Raw genomic sequence first — 22092 nt, forward strand, 5'->3', positions numbered from 1 at the left:
CTTTTATATAATATTAGAATGAAGGCAACAAATAAGAATCATTCCATTTTTTCCAAAATGTACCTTTGAATAATGAAAGTACCACAAGACAAGCAAATTTAAAAAACAAAATGACTAAAATGCATGACACTTTATTGTAAAAATGTTATTATCCTTCATTTTTAAATGGGTTAACAGCTTAATTAAAATAGCAGACAGAGGAATATTATCAGAACACATTCACCAGTAATTTCTGCAGGGATTTTCAGCTCTCTTACCATAACTGTAGTGGAAGATCAGTGGAATCCCCAGCGAAATGACATAAAAAGCCATTTCTGACAAAAAAGCCATTTCTCTGGGGTTTCCACTGAAGTTATGGCAGGAGATCGGGGAACCCCCTCAGAAATTCTACCCCATTGTGTTTATCTGCTAATATTTTCTATGTTGAAAATGTTATATAAATGCAAGTTGTTGTTATATTTAAAGATGTGTAATCAGATTATTTCTTATAGCCTGAAGAGCAACGAACAAAATTAGTCAATGAAGTGATGAGCTCCCAGTCTTTCTTCCATTGCCTTGTGGGGGAATTTGTTGTGTGTGCCACACTTCCCCTGACAGAGGGAGGGAAAACCATAAAACCTTCCCTCCCCTTATTGGTCAGTTATACTACTCCCTTTAAGTTGATGCAATGCAGCTTTGGATGCATGTCTACACAAAACCTATTATAACTTAGGAGTTCAGACTCCCACCTGTACTGAAGTTGAGAGGTTCAAGGGCACACCCAGTCTAATGAGCTTCTACCAGAGATACCTTCCTGATGCTCAGCTTAAATTACAAAGTCCATGTAACTATTTGCTTATAGATCCCATAGGCTTATAATCTTGGTCATACTTGAGTTGTCAGCTGTGTCAGTTTTTTTGGTCAGCATTTGCATGTATGTTTCGGGATATTCTAAAACTCGTCTGCAGTAATTTGAGGCGATTCTTTGATCTGAATTCTATTTCTTTATTCACTGATATGGATTTGTAGTGTAGACTGAAGACAATATAGTTTCCTTGCATGCTGTGCTCTAGACAAAGCCTCAGACACAGTTCACTGGCCACACTCAATAGATGCAAATGACTGGATTTTGAAAACAAAATCATAACTGGAAATGAACTGTCTCGAACAATGTACGTTCCACCTACCACTTTCCTGAAATTGTGATGACATATAGACCTGTCAAGTGTCACTTACTAGGAGTGTTAGTCACTCATTTTTGTTTTCAAAACTGGTCTACTTTGATCTATGTCTGTCTTAAAAGACAACACAGTTCTGTATTTAAATAATCCTGTAATGTGTGTCATTCTCACTGATCTTAAATGTTACTCATATTATTTCCCTGATACTAACAGCTCTGTATGAAACAATATTGATACCTAATAACTCTGTTATTATGAACTCACTTTACAGTGAAACATTAGAAAAAAATCACATTACAATTAATTATCATTCTTCATAATCATAACAATAATCAGTTTTCCTGTTTAACCCTAATAACTGTCCCCCACTTATATCCGGTCTTTTATTCTTTTGCTAGGGAAAGACCGCTGTCCAAAAAAACAGTTATGAACCAACATGGAACGAACAAATCATTTTTACTGAAATGTTTCCACCCCTCTGCACACGAATAAAAATCCAGATCCGTGATTCAGACAAAGTGAATGAAGTTGCTATAGGAACTCATTTTGTCGACCTGAGAAAGATTGCAAATGATGGAGACAAAGGTAAACTAGTGCCTTACACCTGTCAGTTTTTCCTGATGGTCCTACAGCAGGATCTAAAGGCATATTTTATAGGATCTTTTCAATCTCTTCCATTCGAATTTGTAAATTTGTTGTATGCCACTGGCCATTCAACAGATCCAATGATTTTTCTGCTAAGTCAAGAAATTGTTAACATATAATTATTGTGTCCTTTTCATAGGGTTTCTTCCCACTTTTGGTCCTTCCTGGGTGAATATGTATGGCTCTACTCGTAACTATACCTTAATGGATGAACATCAGGATTTAAATGAGGGACTTGGTGAGGGGGTTTCCTTCAGAGCCCGATTACTTATCAGTATTGTTATGGAAATCTTAGACACAACCTCAACAGAGATAATGAGCTCCACTGAAGTTCAAGTGGAGCCAATACAACAGCTATCAGATGTAAGTTGTATTATCTCTGGAAATTAACGGGCATTTTTATGTCATCCTACTTTTCTTGCTCACCAGGGAGAAATCAGACTTATAAATACCACATTGCAGCTTGGAAATTATTGTCTGCAATGTAATAGTACAAATGTTTAATGTGCTTGTATCAAGGACCTCCCTCTCCTAATTAGTGAAGATGCTAACCCATTTTGAAATAAACAGACTAATATCTTCATTTAAATAGTGCAGAAGTATTTGTTACGAGCATGCTAAGCATTCGTACAATACCACCATCAAAACTAATGTCTACCTCCATGCCATTGGGCAGGTTAAGGTTAGTGAGCAAACATTGGTCCAGCCGTGCAATAATCTTTTTAATGCTACTAATGTGTCATAAGGACATCTTCAGTGGTTTGTTTAGGATGTTTTGGTGTAATCGTTCCTAAACAGCCAGGTGGATGACACAGGCTCCCCCTTCCCCCACTTCCATAACGGATTATCATGTCTGCAATTCTACATCCTTAAATCTGAGGGCTGAAGACATTAAGCAATAGTTTGTTACTAAATGTTATTGGTCAATATAAAGCAGTGATTTTTCAAATTGATCTTTATGTGGACCCACTATAAATATTGATAAATTGACCCCAAGGAAAACCGTGCTAATATTGCTGAAAACATTTTATGATGTACAGGGAACAACCAAAATAATGTGCTAATAAGTCAACTAATACAGAAAAATAGAGAAACCTGATGACAACAGACAGAAACCTGATAACTTCACAGACCCCCTAGATTCCCTTGTAGTCCCTCTGGGGTTCAGAGAGTCCACTTTGAAAATCTATGATGTAAGGATATTTGCTTAATATCATTATACCTATTAGTTCACATTTCAGAAACTAGTCCTTCAATATTAGTATTAGTTTTGTCAACAAGTCAATTTTATATTTACCTGAAGAATCCAAGCCAAATAAATGTTTTACACAGTAGAATAATCCCTGAACAGTGCATAACATGTTTTACTTTTTAATTCCAGATTGCTACTGGAAAAATGGAAGAATTCTTCCTCTTTGGTGCCTTCCTGGAAGCAACAATGCTTGACAGGAAAATTGGAGATAAACCTGTCAGTTTTGAAGTTACAATAGGTGAGTGTGTAATCCTCAGGGTCTCAATATAGTGGATAACGGTAAGGTATGTTTTCTGCTTCTGTGCACCATTGGGAACACACATCATGAAATTGTTCATGTCCAAACCATGATTCTCTGTTGATTAAAATTAGTGGACAAAAAAAATCATATGTTGGGATGAGCAAGTTCACAGTATGCACTCCCAATGTGCACACAGACTGTGGAAGTAGATAATTTACCCGAGTATTTCATAGTGAATATCAGAGCCACCTTTTCATAGAGGATACATAATAGGGGAGAACAGTACATGCAACTAATTCTGTGAGTGAGCAAAAATTCAGAACTTCATCGTGCCGAGATGTTAAAAGATTTCATTTGTGAGGTTATATAATACTGCGAACCTACAAGCACTGTGACAATACCATAGTGATACCAATTTTTCCGATTGTCATAAAGTTCACTGTGTGATCGGGTTTCATATTAATACAATCACTTTTCTTTAGGGTCAAATTTTGGTTTACAAAGAGAAGAAACAATCAGCTAAACAGTAAACTAAAAATACCTCTAAATATAAGGCAATAATATTTTTTTAAATGCCTCTGGAAACTAGAGCCTCTCAAATAACCACACATAACTACAATATTCCAAATAAAGAAACTTCTGAACATCCAATGAATTATTTTTGAAGTGTATTTACTATTATGAAGCTAAATGTGGCAGCCAATCTGTATTTATCCAATATCAACAAATATTGAAATGACTGTCCAGTCAATCAGTTTTTGATGGTGTTAGTCGAGGAATGTTGGCCAGGGCACCTGAACAACTTTCTCCTCTTTTATGTTGTGCATAAATATCAGATAGCTCCACTATTTATTTAATTATTAAATTCTTGAAGTTGTAGTACCGAAGATGGCCATTCAGCCCATCACACCTGAGCTGCTGTTAGTTCTTCAAGTGGAGCTGTGGACTCCTAATCCCCTGCCCTTTCTCTGTATCTTTTTTTAATTCTTCCTTTTCAAATACTTATTCAATTCCTGTTTAAAGGACGTTATAAGCTAAAAGGAAACGTTTTGCTAATGTTTTGCAAAGATTGACAACATTGTTAGGCATTGTATAAATAGAATACCATTGCATCCTACTGTAATAAAATATTTAAATAACTCATAGATTGGATTGTAATAAAATATTTAAATAACTCATAGATTGGACCAGACATAATGATCAACTCTACTTTTTTCTTAAATGTCATACCAGTTCATCTTTAGAATGATTTCAAGAAAGACATACAAAATTATTATCTCACTTCTCAGAATAACAAAAATTTATCTTATGGGCTTTGGGTCTATACATATGGCATGAAAGAAGTTGCAGTTCAATAAAGATTCTTCCTTGAGATGTGTTCCTGTTCCTCTGTTTACATTTTCTAGAGGGTATTATACTTCAAACTACAATCACAGGCAGTTACCATAAGTTATGATGATAAGTTATGCAAGAAAAAACTGGTGATATTTTGACAATTTCATTTGTGTAATTTGTCCTGTTCCTGACCAAAATCAGTATGGAATAAAATAACCTTAGACTACAAAGTAAAATTAGGATTGTTTGAAAGAAAACTGTTTTAATACTACAGTGAAATCTTGCTATTAGAAATTATCAGCTAATGAAAGTATTATATAAAAATAGGGACAAAATGTATGACTTTCACATGGGGACTGAATTATATCTGGTGCCCTGGTCCAATTATCACCTACCCTCTAACCCCATTTGAACTAAAGACTAAGGCTTGATTCCCCATGTGTAATGTCATGGGAGATCTATGTTGCATTAAAAACTAAAATACTCATTTTTGCAATGCTTCTTTACTGTGGTTTTAATCTGGCCTGAAAGACCAGTTCTATGAGGCCCCTGTATCACTGTGTGTAATCATTTTCATAGTATCATAGTACGTACAGCACAGGAGGAGGTCATTCAGCCCATCGTGTCTGTACCTGCCCTTTGACAGAGCTATCCAATCAGTCCCATTCCCCTAATTTTTCACCATAGCCCTGTAAATTTTTTCCTTCAAGTATTTATCCAATTCCCTTTTGGAAGTTACTATTGAATCTGCTTCCACCCCCCCCCCCCTTTCAGGCAGTGCATTCCAGATCATTACAACTCGCTGCGTAAAAAAATGTTTCCTCACATCACCTCTGGCTCTTTTGCCGATCACCTTAAATCTGTGTCCTCTGGTTGCCAACCCGTCCACCACTGGAAACAATTTCTCTGTCAAAACTGTTCATGATTTTGAATGGCTCTATCAAATTTCCCCTTAACCGTCTCTGTTCTAAGGAGAACAACCCCAGCATCTCCAGTCTCTCCACGTACTCCCTTATCCCTGGCACCATTCTAATAAATCTCTTCTGCACCATCTCCAAGGCCTCGAGTGTGGTGCCCAGAATTGAACACAATACTCCAGCTGAGGCCTAACCACTATTCTATAAAGGTTTAGCATATCTTCCTTGCTTTTGTACTCTGTACCTCTATTAATAAAGCCTAGGATCCCATTTGTTTTGTTAACAGCCTTCTCAACTTGACGTGCCACCTTCAAAGATTTGTGAATGTGCACCCCCAGGTCTCTCTGTTCCTGCACCCTCTTTAAAATGATACCTTTTCGTTTATATTGCCTCTCCTCATTCTTCCCACCAAAATGCATCATTTTACACTTCTCTGCATTGAATTTCATCTGCCATTTGTCTGCCCATTTCACCAGTCTGTCTATGTCCTCCTGAAGTCTGTTACTATCCTCCACATTGTTTACTACATTCCCGAGTTTCATGTCATCTGCAAACTTTGAAATTATGCCCTCTATACCCAAGTCCAGGTCATTAATGTACATCAAAAGGAGCAGTGATCCTAATACCAACCCCTGGGGAACACCCCTGTATACTTCCTTCCAGTCTGAAAAACAACCGTTTACCACTTTAATTTTGTTAACAAGTCTATTATGTGGTAATTTATCAAATGCCTTTTGAAAGTCCATATACACAACATCAAACACAATTCCCTCATCAACCCTCTCTGTTACTTCATCAAAGAACTCAATCAAGTTAATTAAACATGATTTTCCGATAACAAATCCATGCTGACTTTCATTTATTAGCCCATATTTTTCCAAGTGCCTATTTATTTTGTCCCAGGTTATTGTCTCTAAAAGTTTCCCCACCACCGTCGTTAGGATGACTGGCCTATAATTGCCGGGTTTATCCCTCTCCCCTTTTTTGAACAGGGGTGTAACATTTGCAATCCTCCAGCCCTCTAGCACCATCCCCATATCTAAGGAGCAACACAATAATTTCCCTATAGTATATACTTTATAAATTAAGTTGCAAATGATGTTCATAGAGCAAGAGTTCACATTGAACTGGTGCAAGTCCAGTTTGTATAAACAACTTTATTACTTCTAGTTCAATGTGGATGTACATCCACATTACTGGATATGATCTTAAGGTTTCCCTTAGGTAATCTTCCAGGACAAGGAAACTTAATAACTGTTCTTCTTTCTAGGTAACTATGGAAACCAAATTGATGGAATAAGCAAGCCAACCATTCGCAAGAGAAAAGGTGGAGGGGACGGTGATGAGGAGGAGTCAGAACTTCTCCAGAACTCAAGTGAAGACGAGGCAGAAGATGATGGAGACCTCGTGCCTGTCTCCTGCACTCCACCAATGAAGCCCGTTATAACTGACAGGTCTGTACTCCATACATAAACAAGGATATCACTGAACTGATAAATAGAACTTCTTAGTGATACCACTAAACTATTCACTCAATTACTGAGTCACAGAGAGAATTGCACAGTGCAATATAGGGCTACTAGATTTGAGTTGCACTCCTAGCTTCCTCTCCCTGCATTACTCTCTGCCCGGGGATAAGGAAGCTTTGTGCATGCACACCTGAGTAGAGCTTGCTCATTGGCTTCTGAATGGCAGGAAAATCTTAATGTTAGAAGAGGGCCAACAGAAGTGTCAGCTCTCCACTAATTTGGCTTCATATTGCAGTTATATTGTAGTGGGTGTGAAATCCAACCAGTACAAGACTACCTCTTGGAACTGGTTTCCCATCTCTTGCCATAATGCAGTCCGCAGTCAAATCACTGGGCTCCCATGAGTGGGCCTATTATGATGCCATGCAAATGAGGTAAATGTATTTCCCTGTATTTGCACCATAGCAACGCTGGCGAAAAGGGATTTGTGCCTGGTGTCCAGCATTGCCAAGGGTCTTGCGACAGATTTAAAATTTAAAAGGCAGTACGGAAACTAGCCTATTTAAAAATGGGCCACTTTTTGGAAATCTTCAGGTAGACCGAGCCCACTTACACTGCAATCAATGTCTTCCTCTCCTCCCCTATCTGAAGCCGGCCCCCATCTGCACTGTAAATGATCTGAGCGCTGCCCTGAAATATTTAAATGAGACGCTGGCGCAGGATGTGGGATGAGGCGAGGGTGCAACTAATGGACAAACAGAAGTCCCATCCCACTTACAATGGCAGAGTGAGACCTGAGAAAATTTGAAGCCCCAAAGAGGGCCAAAAATGGAAAATGAGATGGTTAAGTATCAGTAAGAACACATCAATTGAGCCGCCAATCATAATCTTAGTTAATTTGATTTATCTTTCCAGTTATTTTTCTAATCCAGTTTATATTTTGAGCAGACAATTGGGGTCACCACTATACCAATTCTGAATAACATTATCGGAAGATATACTCCAAGCCTCATGCTATGAGTAATTGGTCCTATTTAATCACCACAATTCAGGGTGGGTGGGCCTCTCACCAGGCTACCTTTTCTCAGAATATTTAAGAAAACTAAAATAAAACTAGATTGCATAAAGTTTCTTCACAAACTTCATGATATTGCTTGATGTCGGATACCTCAGAATTGTTAGAAAATTGGCCTAAATATGACTGACAAAATGAGGCCCCATCTGCCCCCTCGGGTGGATGTAAAAGATCCCGTGACACTGTTTCGAAGAAGAGCTGAGGAGTTCTTCCCGGTGTCCAGGACAATATTTATCCTTCACCCAACATCACTAAAACAGATTTTCTGGTCATTATCGCATTGTTGTTTGTGGGACCTTGCTGTGCGCATATTGGCTGCTGCATTTCCCTTACAACAGTGACTACACTTCAAAAAAGTACTTCATTGGCTATAAACGCTTTGGGATGTCCTGAGGTTGTGAAAAGTTCTATATAAATGCAAGTCTTTCTTTCTTTGGAATCTTCCCATTTACTGAGACTTTATCTGAAGGGAGAAGGTTAACAAAATTTGAAGTGCCTTAAATGATTTTTATGCTTTAAATTGGTTCTATCCTGAATATATCTGAGCAATTGACTTATTTTACCTCATTATCTCCCAAGAAAACTGTGACACAAGTGCACCATGTCCCGCATAAACAATTTTAAAATAATAATTAAAGGACATTGCACCAATGCATGTGTACTTTTTTGCTTGTTTCATGAAAGAAAATCTATTGCTGGCAAGTACGCATTAATGAAATTAAGTCAGTAATAAGCCACTACTGGTGCATTATATTATGTTATGCTCACGCTAACATATGAAAAAGACAGATCAGAAATGATTAAGTGTTTGAAATTGCAGCATATTAAACTATTTTTAGTGTACAATAATACAAACATTGTGGTGATACCCATAAACATTACATTTCATGTACGTCAGTCCATGAAAGAATACTCAGCCATGTGGGGCGTTAGTCTCATGGTGCCTGTCAGGGAACTGCCCATGGAACGTGCAATATATAGCGAGGTGTGTTATTTTTATATGTGTATCACGAATTATTTTTAGTGTGAAATAACATTGTTGGGGCTGTGAAAGTAAAACTGCTGTATGCACAAAAAGTAAATATTCAGTATTTTTGAACCAGTGAAGGATGGTATAAGTTTTGAGAAATTGAAGATATTTTTCAGCAATACTGTAGTAATGAACAGGCTCCAGGGGAAAGCAATATCCATTACAGAAAAGGCCTGTTGACCTAACTTATAAAGTAACTTCTTGTAATTTCTTTTCAGAAACTACTTCCACTTGCCATACTTTGAAAAGAAGCCTTGCACATATATCAAAAGCTGGTGGCAAGACCAGCGAAGGCGACTCTACAATGCAAACATCATGGACAAGATTGCAGATAAACTGGTTAGTATGATTTTTTTTTTCTCCTAAGGGTTCAGATCTAAAAAGAGTTTCATGTGTTTTCTGCCTGATGAGTACTCCAGCAGTTAGGTATCCATTCTTACCTATTTCAGAACTGCTGTATATTGTTCTGTTCATCAAAATATCTCTGCAGGATAAAATATCTCACAACATTTATAGCAAAGGACTGGATCATGAAGGGAAGGCACTTTATCTGTGAATGGTGGACATGATTAGCAAAATGTTGACATTATCCCGCCACTTGATAGCATCTAACACTTACAAGTTTTCACAAAGTTTTTGATTTGAACTTTTATTTGAAAAAATATGAGTGGCCGATACATCCAGCAACGTAGCATAAGGTTTTAAAACCTTATGCAAAATGTCTTCTGCAGCATCAAATCACTAAGATGGCCAGCATGCATTGTATTGCAATAGTTTTTTGGAACAGGCTGATTCTGCCTACAAGTCCCTGAGAAGGCAATTATAGTCTTGGGAAGCAATTTACTGCAAGGGTTTGTAGTAATACAAGGGAACTTGGGGCTTTGATATGTTGATGTTGCAGTGCACAGTACATGTACCATGAAATGTTAGGACTGCGATTTGCACTCATGATTCCCAAGATGTCCAGTTGTTAATTTGAACTGTAGCTTCCTTAGGTGGTTGGCTGACGAGTCATCCCAGATTGCCCTCATATACCCCCTAGTGGCCAGCTGAAGAACAGTATTTAAAGAATCCTGGTCTGAGATGCATAATGAAAGGCATTTACATAAAATAATGAGGAAAATAAATAAAAAGGGGAAATAGTAAAAAGATCTTTTTTAAAGAAATAAACTCCCAGTGTATGGATTGTGTTACCAACGTCAAATTATTATTGCAATTGTAACTTAATTTCAAATATTAATTGAATAATTGACATAAATCTATAACCAGTACTGAAAATTAGTCACGTCCTTGTAAATCAGTGTTAAGTAGCTTCAGATTACAACAGAATTCATCTACTGAGAGGCAAATAAAATTTGATTGCTTGAATCTGAAAGGGTTGCACTTAAATGATTAGTTATTTCAAAAAAGAGTTACATAAACTTTATATTTTGTTTGCAGAATATCGAAAATGTATCAAAAGGTCCTATTTCAAAATGTTTATTAAACATGGTGGGGGGAATTCGACTTCTGCCTGAAACGGGCACAAAGATGGCGGAGTGGCCACATGGTCACCCGAAGCCAACGTTGGAAGGCCCAAAACTTTTTCGAGGTTGGGCCTCATTTAAATGCCGCCAGCGAACTGCAGACACCAAACAGGTTCCCTTATGCAGCTCGTCGGTTGTGGGTGGGGGCACAATCAGTCAGCACCTGGCTGGCAGATCGGGTCGGGGGGCGGGGAGGTGTAGGGAGCCAATCGCAGGCTGCACAAGAATTATCCTCTCAAAAATTCCGAGCCTTCTGATGATTCACCTCCAGCGGTCCCTTTATACAGATCACCACTGTTGAAGCACAGTCATGTACATACTACCATGTAGGTCATTCATGGGCTTGTACATTCCATTTGGTGTTCTGCGTTCCACGGGAAGATAGAAGACCCACTGTACATATCCAGTATAATGTGGCCGGGTCATGTTATACCTGGCGAACAGGGTGTCATCTACTGACCCAGGGGCCTCGGTTTTAACCCACCCCCCCTCCACTTCCTCTGATTGGCGGGAGAGGGTCGGGGAGGTGGGGATTAAAATATTAGGATCGGGCAACCTGACCCCATTCCCTCCCCTTTAAATTTTAAAGTGCAGGAATCAGGCCATGGACGAGGCTCCCCCAACAGGCAGGCGTGGGCCTAATTACCATAACAAAGCCACGACCTAATGACATCATCAGCGCCGCGACTTTAATTTAATCGTAAGTGAGGGGAAGGCTCGAGCTGTGGGATTCCCAGCAGCTGATCCAAGGCGGGAGCTGCCGGTTCCCCATGGTAAGTGGCTCTTTTAGCACTCCTTGTGGGCCAGGAGGAGAAGGTGTGCTCCCACCCCCCGGCCCCTCAAGGAAGCCTTCAACCTCCCCCAGCCCCAAACTCTAGCCTCCCCCCAACCCTCCCGATCACCGACTTCCCCCCAACCCTCCCGATCGCCAACCTCCCCCCAATCCTCCCGATCGCAGACCTCCCCCCAGTCCTCCCGATCGCCGACCTCCCCCCAACCCTCCCGATCACCAACCTCCCCCCAACCCTCCCGATCACCAACCTCCCCCCAACCCTCCCGATCACCAACCTCCCCCCAACCCTCCCGATCGACGACCTCCCCTCAACCCTCCCGATCACCAACCTCCCCCCAATCCTCCCGATCGCAGACCTCCCCCCAGTCCTCCCGATCGCAGACCTCCCCCCAACCCTCCCGATCACCAACCTCCCCCCAACCCTCCCGATCACCAACCTCCCCCCAACCCTCCCGATCACCAACCTCCCCCCAACCCTCCCGATCACCAACCTCCCCCCAACCCTCCCGATCACCAACCTCCCACCAACCCTCCCGAGCGCCGACCTCCCCCCAACCCTCCCGATCGCCGACCTCCCCCCAACCCTCCCGATCGCAGACCTCCCCCCAACCCTCCCGATCGCAGACCTCCCCCCAACCCTCCCGATCGCAGACCTCCCCCCAACCCTCCCGATCGCCGACCTCCCCCCAACCCTCCCGATCGCAGACCTCCCCCCAACCCTCCCGATCGCAGACCTCCGCCCAACCCTCCCGATCGCCGACCTCCCCCCAACCCTCCCGATCGCCGACCTCCCCCCAACCCTCCCGATCGCAGACCTCCCCCCAACCCTCCCGATCGCCGACCTCCCACCAACCCTCCCGATCGCCGACCTCCCCTCAACCCTCCCGATCGCAGACCTCCCCCCAACCCTCCCGATCGCCGACCTCCCCCCAACCCTCCCGATCGCCGACCTCCCCCCAACCCTCCCGATCGCCGACCTCCCCCCAACCCTCCCGATCGCAGACCTCCCCCCAGTCCTCCCGATCGCAGACCTCCCCCCAGTCCTCCCGATCGCAGACCTCCCCCCAACCCTCCCGATCGCAGACCTCCCCCCAGTCCTCCCGATCACAGACCTCCCCCCAGCCCTCCCGATCGCCGACCTCCCCCCAACCCTCCCGATCGCCGACCTCCCCCCAACCCTCCCGATCGCAGACCTCCCCCCAGTCCTCCCGATCACTGGCCTCCCGCCACTCCTCCCGATTGCCGCCTGGTGCTCTCTTCCCTCTGGCCGGGGACCCTCCCCACGGGTCTCCAGCTGCGGCCTCCTGCCGCTAGCGCTCTCTCTCACCCGCAGGCCAGGCTGCCCATTGGCTGGCTGCTGAGCGGGAGGTGGCCCTACAATATTTTAATGAGGTCCTGCTGTTAAGATCTTCAGTGCCTCTATGTCCCTGGTCTTGCCAGGTCCGTCAGCAGATTGCGGCCTTCCGGGCACTCTCTCCACCTCCCCATTAATATCACAGCCCAGGAGTCAAATCTGCTCGCACCCACCATTACCTGTGCAGCCATCTTTACAAACCTAGGAATACTTATCTGGGAATGTCTGAAGAGAGCTGCCTTCATCACCACTGGTAAATCATCATCATCTTGGGTACACCTCAGTGAAGGCACTGCAATCGTGACCAGTTTCAATTCAGTATCTGTATACTGTACTAGTATCTATGCTACTGAACCATTATTCTTTTCTGAAGTTCCTCGTATAACAATGCCCAAGGCCCAAGGGATACTCTGAGAGGAAGAGTTTTAAAAAAACAATGTTTACGATGGTTACCTCGTTAAGGATTGTGAACTCAATAAAGTGGGAAAACCATTTATTCTGCTTCTTTCAATCAATAATTTCCAGGGCTTTAGAAACCAGAAGCCTGAATTGAATTGTGCTAAAGCCATTTCTACAAGTCGAACAGTTTGCACACAGTGGATAAGCTATTTCCCCTTCAGGGACTCATTTTAGCATCCTAAAAAATCCAGTCCGGTTTCTGTTATAATTAAAAGGCTCCTGTTGATATATTTAGGAGTTGGTCGTTAGTAAAGAAGTTGTATTCTGTTACAGATGTCAACAGACTCCTTGTCTCCTTCTTTGTTATCACTATAGCAATAATTGTTTAATATCCTCTATTTCTTGATAATAGGAGGAAGGCCTGAATGATGTTCAGGAGATCATGAAGACTGAAAAGCCACACCCTGAACGACGACTCAGAGGAGTCTTGGAGGAGTTGAGCAGCGGATGCAAGTGGGTACAAATAGAGATTAGTGCTTTAACCAACTATATCACCTGGTTCTAAAACAATTGCAATGCCACTTTAGTCAATTGGATCAAATTCACCAATCCTGATCCATTCTATAATTAATCAACAAAAAAAAGCAAGTGATTTCCCGGTGAAATATTGCAGGATTGCTCATTACTCTCATGTTGAAGACCTTTTAGCCATCGCCATAAACAAGCCACACTTCATTCAATTAGCACTATGTGTATAAATTTTGACTTTGTGTGATAGTGAAAATCGGGTGATAGCAAATAGGCAGCCCGTTTTATATCTTTCCCTATTTTTATTTCCATTGACTTCAGCTTTAAGTTTTTGTCTAATCTTTTTAATCTTCTCGTTTTTATTTTGTTTTCTTTTCATCTCGTGATTTTAATTCTGATTTATTTCAACAGTGTCATTGTTCATCCCAGCTATGTGTTGTATTGAGGAATCACTATTCCTCATTAACCCTGCTCCCAAACCACATCCTCAATGTCAGCCTGGCTCAGTTGGTAGCATTCTCACCTCTGGGTCAATAGATGTGGGTTTAACTCTAGTTCAGTACTGAGGGGCTGCTGCATTGTCAGAGGTCCTGGCCTTCACATGAGGTGTTGAACTGAGGTCAGGTCTTCCTACTCCAGGTGAATACTAAAGATCCAACGGCACTGTTGGAAGGGGAGCAAGCCATTTTCTTGGTATCCTGGTCAACATTCCTTCCTCAACCAGTACCATCAGGAGCAAATTAAGTAGTCGTTCATCTCATTGCTGTTTGTGGGATCTTGCCATACACAAAATGTTGCCTCATTGACCTACATGACAACAGCCACTGCACTTCAAAGTAATTTATTGTCTGTGAAGTGCTTTGGGACATTCGTGAGACATGCTAAGGTATTTTATAAATGAAAGTCTTTCTTTTGAGACTGATGGTGGCCATGAATTCATGAAATGTCTTGTTCATGGAATGCATTTGAGACAGTTTCCTAGAACAACACATCGTGGATCCAACCAGGGAACAAGTTATTTTAGATCCTGTATTGTGTAATAAAACAGGGTTAATTAGTAATCTCATAGTAAAGGATCCTCTGGGGAAGAGTGATCATAATATGATAGAATTTCACATTGAGTTTGAGAGTGACATACTTAAGTCCGAAACTAGAGTCTCAAACTTAAATAAAGCTAATTACATGGGTATGAGTGGTGAGTTGGCTAAGGTAGATTGGGAAATTAGATTAAAAGATATGATGATAGGCAAGCAGTGGCAGACATTTAAAGAAATATTTCAGAATTCTCAATGAATATACATCCATTGAAAAATAAAAACTCCATGGGAAAAGCGATCCATCCATGCTTAACTAAAGAAGTTAAGGATAGTATTAGATTAAAAGAAAAGGTCTATAATGTTGCAAAGATTAGTAGTAAGCCTTAGGATTGGGAGAGTTTTAGAAACCAGCAAAGGACGACCAAAAAATTGATTAAAAGGGAGAAAATAGAATGAGAGTAAACTAGCAAGAAATATAAAAACAGATTTTAAGAGCTTCTACGAGTATGTAAAAAGGAAGAGAGTAGCAAAAGTAAACGTTGGTCCCTTAGAGGCTAAGACAGGAGAAATTATAATGGGGAATAAGGAAATAGCAGGGACATTAAACAAATATTTTGTATCTGTCCTCACAGTAGAAGACACAAAAAGCATACCAAAAATAGTGGGGAACCAGGGGGCAAATGAGAGTGAGAACTTAAACAATTACTATCAGTAGAGAAAAAGTACTGGAGAAACTAATGGGACTAAAAGCCAACAAATCCCCTGGACCTGTTGGCCTACTTCCTAGGCTTCTGAAAGAGGTGGCTGCAGAGATAGTGGATGCATTGGTTGTGATCTTCCAAAATTCCCTAAATTCTAGAATGGTCCCAACAGATTGGAAGGCAGCAAATGTAACCCCGCTATTCAAGAAAGGAGGGAAAGAGAAAACAGAGAACTACAGGCCAATTAGCCTGATGTCAGTCGTCGGGAAAATGTTGGATCCATCATTAAGGAAGTTGTAACAGGGCACTTAGAAAATCATAATATGATTAGGCAGAGTCAACATGGTTTTATGAAAGTGAAATTGTGTTTAACAAATCTATTAGTGTTCTTTGAGGTTGTAACTAGCAGGGTAGATAAAGGGGAACCAATGAATGTAGCATATTTGGATTTCCAAAAGTCATTCGATAAGGTGCTGCATAAAAGGTTGCTGTGCAAGATAAGGGCTCATGGGTTGGAGGTAATATATTAGCATAGATAGAGGATTGGTTAACGGACAGAAAACAGAGAGTAAGAATAAACGGGTCATTTTCAGGTTGGCAGGCTGTAACTAGTTGGGTGCCGTAAGGATCAGTGCTTGGGCCTCAGCTATTTACAATCTATATTAATGACTTAGATGAAGGGACAGAGTGTAATGTTTCCAAGTTTGCTGATGATACAAAGGTAGATGGGAAAGTAAGCTATGAGGAGGACAGAAAGAGTCTGCAAAGGAATATTGACAGGATATGTGAGTGGGCAAGAAGGTGGCAGTTGGAGTATAATGTGGGGAAATGTGAGGTTATTCATTTTGGTAGGAAGAATAGAAAAGCAAAATATTTTTTAAATGGTGAGAAACTATTAAATGTTGGTGTTCAGAGAGATCTGGGTATCCTCGTACAAGAAACACAGAAAGTTAGCGTGCAGGTACAGCAAGCAATTAGGAAGGCAAATGGCATGTTGGCCTTTATTGCAAGGGGGTTGGAGTACAAGTGTATGGAAGTCTTGTTACAATTGTACATGGCTTTGGTGAGACAACACCTGGAGTACAGTTTTGGTCTCCTTATCTAAGGAAGGATATTCTGGCCTTGGGAGGCAGTGCAATGAAGGTTCACTAGATTGATTCCTGGGATGAGGGGGTTGCCCTATGAGGAGAGATTAAGTAGAATGGGCCTATACTCTCTGGAGTTTAGAAGAATGAGAGGTGATCTCATTGAAACATATAAGATTCTGAGGGGGCTTGACAGGGTAGATACTGAGAGGTTGTTTCCCCTTGCTGGCGAGTCTAGAACTAGGGGCATAGTCTCAGGATAAGGGGGCAGCCATTTAAGACTGAGATGAGGAGGAATTTCTCCACTCAGAGGGTTGTGAATCTATGGAATTCTCTATCCCAGAGGGCTGTGGATGCTGAGTCATTGAATATATTCCAGACTGAGATGGATAGATTTTTGGACTCAAGCGGAATCAAGGGATATGGGGATCGGGTGGGAAAGTGGAGTTGAAGTCTAAGATCAGCCATGATCTTATTGAATGGCGGAGCAGGCTCGAGGGGCCATATGGCCTACTCCTGCTCCTGTTTCTTATGTTCTTCTGTTGTTATGTTCTTGTATCATGTAAGGTCATTGAGCTGTTGTTCTATTATTCATCCAAACCACTTTTAAAAGAAATCCACTGTGGTCTGAACATTTATCTATTTATATTCTTCCAACAGCCGTTTTGTGTCACTGGCGAATAAGGACCAAAATGCCTCAGGGAGGACTAAGCTGGACAGAGAGAGGCTTAAGTCCTGCGTAAGGGAACTGGTATGTTAAATGTGCCTAATGTATTACAAATCAGCTATATCAAGGAACTTTAATGAGAAACTAGGGACCCGGGTGTTCTTTCAAAGACTACATGAGATCCTCACGATGGTGTTGCAGTTTGTGTAGGATACAATATCCTGTTAGATTATTCCTAAGGAGTTGAGGAGTCTAATTAAATCATTCTGTTCAGAAAGAGCTCACGACTCAGAAGGCTTGAAATTTCCTAATGTAGTTTTGGAAGGCATGGCGAAGATTCCGTCAAAAAGCCTCTACCACAAAACATTAGTCGATCTTTTCCTGTTTCTGATGCTAATGGATCTGTTGTGTATTTCCAGCATTTGTCGTTTTTTTTCTCTATATCCCTATCCTAGCCTGAAATCAGCCTATTATATGTAGCTGGGGTAACTGATACCATGTGATGTGACATCCTATGATAAATCCTGCAAGCTTCTGTGATTTGCTGCCCAAATACACAAATTTGCATAAGCTGTCCCAGAGGCAGTGAGAACGACAGTTTCTGAGTGGACCTGAGCCACAGCAATTCACTTGCAGCAAAAATTCATGTTGATTCCTGTAATTAATGAATTTATCATTTATATTTTATCTCCATAGTTTTTATTAACTGCTTCATGCTTCAGTTTAAGATCATTTTAGAAACATGCCCTCTCCCATTCCTATCAAACTTTACAATCTATAGCAGAGTGTCAGGTGGCTGCACCACTCATATTTGGCTCCTGTGAAGTCACACTTGCCACTAATTATATTTTACAAAATCATTCAGTGTAGAGGAACTTGCTTTAATGATACCACGGGTGTTCTGTCAAATAAATATTACTGCTATTCACAAATGAGAGTTGTCAATGATAAAACTCGAGAATTACTTTTATGAGATTTGTAGTATTGTGACCAGAGACAGGAAAAAATGTAATCAACAAGGTGAGAAGTGTAAATTTGAAATTATTAATCCGCTTTTTGGAGACAAAGTAAAATTTACAAAAGGGTCTATTGTAATCTTTATGCTAAACTCTTGCATATATATCTAACTGCAGGAGAACATGGCACAGCAAGCAAAGACAATGAGGACCCAGGTGAAGAAAAACACACTGAAGGACAAATTGAAACAGGTTTACACCTTTCTGCATAAACTCCGCTTTATGGCTGATGAGGTAAGAGGTTTACCCATACACAGAATGCAAAGACTTTTACTTGGCCTAGAACACAGAGCAGTACAGTAGAATTTTATTTGGAGAAATTAATTCCTAGTGACTTTATTAAGAAAAAATGTAGAAAATAAGTATTAAGATAACTATCTGCTATTTTTCTTACAAACTTTCTCCCCTCCCCCACCTCACCTCCCCCTCTCTTCCTGTCCTCGCCTCCCCTCCTCCTTTCTCCTCTCCCATTTTTAAGACATTGATTCATTTCTGAGGTGCAGTTCCATGAGCACTTGTCCCAGTATAAGGTTCCCAACCCTCCCGGAATGACCGGGAGTCTACCGGAATCGGGGGTTCCCATCCCGAGCGCTGTCTCCAGCGGCCCGTGAGATCCGCGATTTAAATTTCCCGCCGTAGTGTGCCCACATGAACAACAGACACATGTGAGGTACTGTAAATAATTACTAACTGCTAGCCTGGCCTCGGGAGTCGGAACGAGGTTATACTGCATTAATTTTAAACAGAATCATTTTCCAATCTTTCTAACCTATCCTCAGTTTTATGTTAAAATAGACAACTGCCTTACGAGTTGAAACTTGTATGTTAGATATTAATTAGAAATTAATTAGAATACAAGATACTTGTATTAAAGGCTGATAATGTGATGATGGGCATCCTATATTATCAGGCATGGAGTCTGGAGGACTACAGTTTGCCAGTACGTTAGCGTGTTGAGTGCCTGAACATAAAATGTCCTTAATCTCTCGCCGTATGTCTATTCCAGACCCCTCTTGCTGCTTCTATCAACTGTGTTCCTTCCCCTCATAATTTAAACACCTGTATCAAATCTCCCCATAATCTCCTCTATTCGAACAAAAACAGCCCCAATTTTTCAATTCTTTCTTCGTATTTGTATTTCCTCACACAAGGTAACATCATAGTGAATCTGCAGTGCCTTCTCTATTGTCTCAACATCCTTCCTATAATGTGGAGCCCAAAACTCCACACAGTACTCCAACTGTGGACTTACTAAGTTTTTATATAGATTCACCTTTACATCTTGACTTTTATATCCTATTATCTCTTGCCCTAATATGCAGTATCCCAATAGTTTTTTTATGACCTTATCCACTTGAGGTGCTGCTTTTAATGTCCTGCCAACCTGAATCCTCAAATCCCTTTGCTCTTTCACATCAGCTTTTCCTCATTCAAAGTTACTTTTTCTTTATCAAAATGTACCACCTCACTGACATTCAATTCCATCTGCTACTTTTTTTCCCATCACCTTATCGATATCCTCTTACAGCACTCTTTAGTCTTCAGAATTATTTGGTATGCCTCCTATTTTAGTATAGTCTTCAAATCTGGAGATCTCTTCCTCTAGCCCTACACCCAAAGCATTGCTGTAAAGAGAACAGAAGCAGTCCCAGAATAGAATCCTATTGGAGACCGATAGCCACTCTGAGAAACTGCCCTTTACTGCTACTCTCTGCTTCTTCCATTCTAACTAGTTCATATTCCAATTTTCAACCCTCTCCCTAATTCCATACCCTTAATTTTCTCTAATAGTCTCCTGTGTGGTTCCTTGTCACCACATCCACTGCATTCCTCCCATTCACCATATTTGTCATCTCCTCAAAAAACTCTTATCAGGTTTGTAAAGCACGATCTTCCTTTCTGAAATCCATGTTAACTGCTTCTAATTACTTTTTCTTCATCTTGATATTTAGTAATTTCATAGTTAATTAAAGATTCCTAAATTTTCCCCACCACAGATGTTACACTAACTGGCCTTTAATTACCCTGTTTAGCTCTGACTCCCTTTGGACACTTTCCAGTGCTCTGGCACACATCCACACTCAATATAACCCTGAAATATAATTTCGACGGCCTCAGTAATTTCTTGCCCCATTTCACTCAGGATCTTGAGATGTATCCTGTCAGATACCGGCACTTTGTCCTCCTTTAGCTTATGTAAGTTTTCTAATACTTTTACCCATTATAATATTTCTCATCTCACTTTGAACCAATTCAGGATTTACTTCCTCCCCAATATCTTTCACATTTGTAAACACTGAAGCAAGGTAATTAAATATCCCTGCAATTTCCACTTATCCTCTACTAATTCACTATTCTTTCCTCTTGGGGGTGCTATCTCACAATTCTCTTTTTACTGATATATTTATAGAATACTTTACTGTTCTCTTTAATATTCTCCCTCATACTCCCTTCTTGCTTTCCTTAAGCCTATCTTTCCTTATTTTCCCCTAATCTGTTATTTCTATCCTTTTTATCACACCAATAGGCCCCAGATGCCCTCCTCTTCAATTTTAGTTTGCTTATGCTGTATCCTCAATCAAGAATGTATCCTATGGAATGCATTACCGCAACCTCCCATGATCATTACTGATGAGATAGCTTCGTTCAGTGTCTTTACTAACAATGGATTTCTATTGCAGCCTCAACACAGTATCCCTGAAATTTTTATCTGGATGATATGCAACAACAAGCGGATTGCATACGCTCGAATTCAATCCAAAGATGTTCTTTACTCAATAGTGGATGAAGAAACAGGCAAAGATTGTGGCAAAGTTAACACTGTCTTTCTAAAGGTATTATAATCTCACTTGGTTACCTATGTGGCTAAATTTTTATTGCAAGGATTACAGGGTAGGAAGCCAGGGTGAGCCAATGGCCTTTTAGCCTGGGTGTCTCCGTGGGAGGCTGTGACCACCCTTAATGGCCAGACCTCATTTACATCCCACCGGCCAGCTGCCCGCCTAAATTTGCATGATCCGGAGGCCACCCAACAGCACCGTTAAGGCGGGTGAGGGGGGAGGTAGACAAGCGGAGCAGAGACCCAGGGTTTCTTTTTGAGGTCCGGAGGAGTAGCTGCTCAGTAAGACGTTAAAATGCTACCGGGGTCCTGTGGATATCCTAGAACCTTCATTAGCATAAATTGATGAGGCTCCGCCTGAGTCAGGCAGGTGCCTTGGTCACCTAAAAAAAAAAAGGGCATAGTTAAGATGGCAACAAGTGAAACGGGGCGGTAAGTCTTTGCAGCAGGTGGTGAGCGAACCAACACGAGGGAAAAACCTACTTGACCTCGTCCTCACCAATCTACCTGTCGCAGATGCATCTGTCCATGACAGTATTGTTGGAATGACCACTGCACAGTCCTCGTGGAGATGAAGTCCCGTCTTCGCACTGAGGACACCATCCAACGTGCTGTGTGGCACTACCACCGTGCTAAATGGGATAGATTCAGAACAGATCTAGCAGCTCAAAACTGGGCATCCATGAGGTGCTGTGGGCCATCAGCAGCAGCAGATTTGTATTCCGGCACGATCTGTAACCTCATGGCCCGGCATATTCCTCACTCTACCATTACCAACAAGCCAGAGGATCAACCCTGGTTCAATGAGGAGTGTAGAAGAGCGTGCCAGGAGCAGCACCTAAAAATGAAGTTCCAACCTGGTGAAGCTACAACACAGGACGAATTGCATGCTAAACAGTGGAAGCAACATGCTATAGACAGAGCTAAGCAATTCCACAACCAACGGATCAGATCAAAGCTCTGCAGCCCTGCCACACCCAGTCGTGAATGGTGGTAGACAGTGAAACAACTAACGGGAGGAGG

The 22092-nt window shown here is 41.4% G+C and overlaps 1 protein-coding gene across 2 annotated transcripts in view; it reads left to right on the top strand.

The window, feature by feature from the left end:
- otofa (otoferlin a) overlaps positions 1-22092 on the top strand; it is a 397912-nt gene that overhangs the window by 268458 nt on the left and 107362 nt on the right. For both annotated transcript variants that reach the window (XM_067983769.1, XM_067983768.1), the window contains 9 exons: positions 1559-1745; positions 1945-2168; positions 3187-3295; positions 6821-7004; positions 9343-9463; positions 13609-13709; positions 17208-17298; positions 18348-18464; positions 20912-21064. In XM_067983769.1, coding sequence (XP_067839870.1) covers positions 1559-1745; positions 1945-2168; positions 3187-3295; positions 6821-7004; positions 9343-9463; positions 13609-13709; positions 17208-17298; positions 18348-18464; positions 20912-21064 — 1287 coding nt within the window. The remainder of the gene's footprint in view (positions 1-1558; positions 1746-1944; positions 2169-3186; positions 3296-6820; positions 7005-9342; positions 9464-13608; positions 13710-17207; positions 17299-18347; positions 18465-20911; positions 21065-22092) is intronic.

This window comes from Heptranchias perlo, chromosome 5 (assembly GCF_035084215.1).
Source record: "Heptranchias perlo isolate sHepPer1 chromosome 5, sHepPer1.hap1, whole genome shotgun sequence".
NCBI classification, from domain to species: Eukaryota; Metazoa; Chordata; class Chondrichthyes; order Hexanchiformes; family Hexanchidae; genus Heptranchias; species Heptranchias perlo.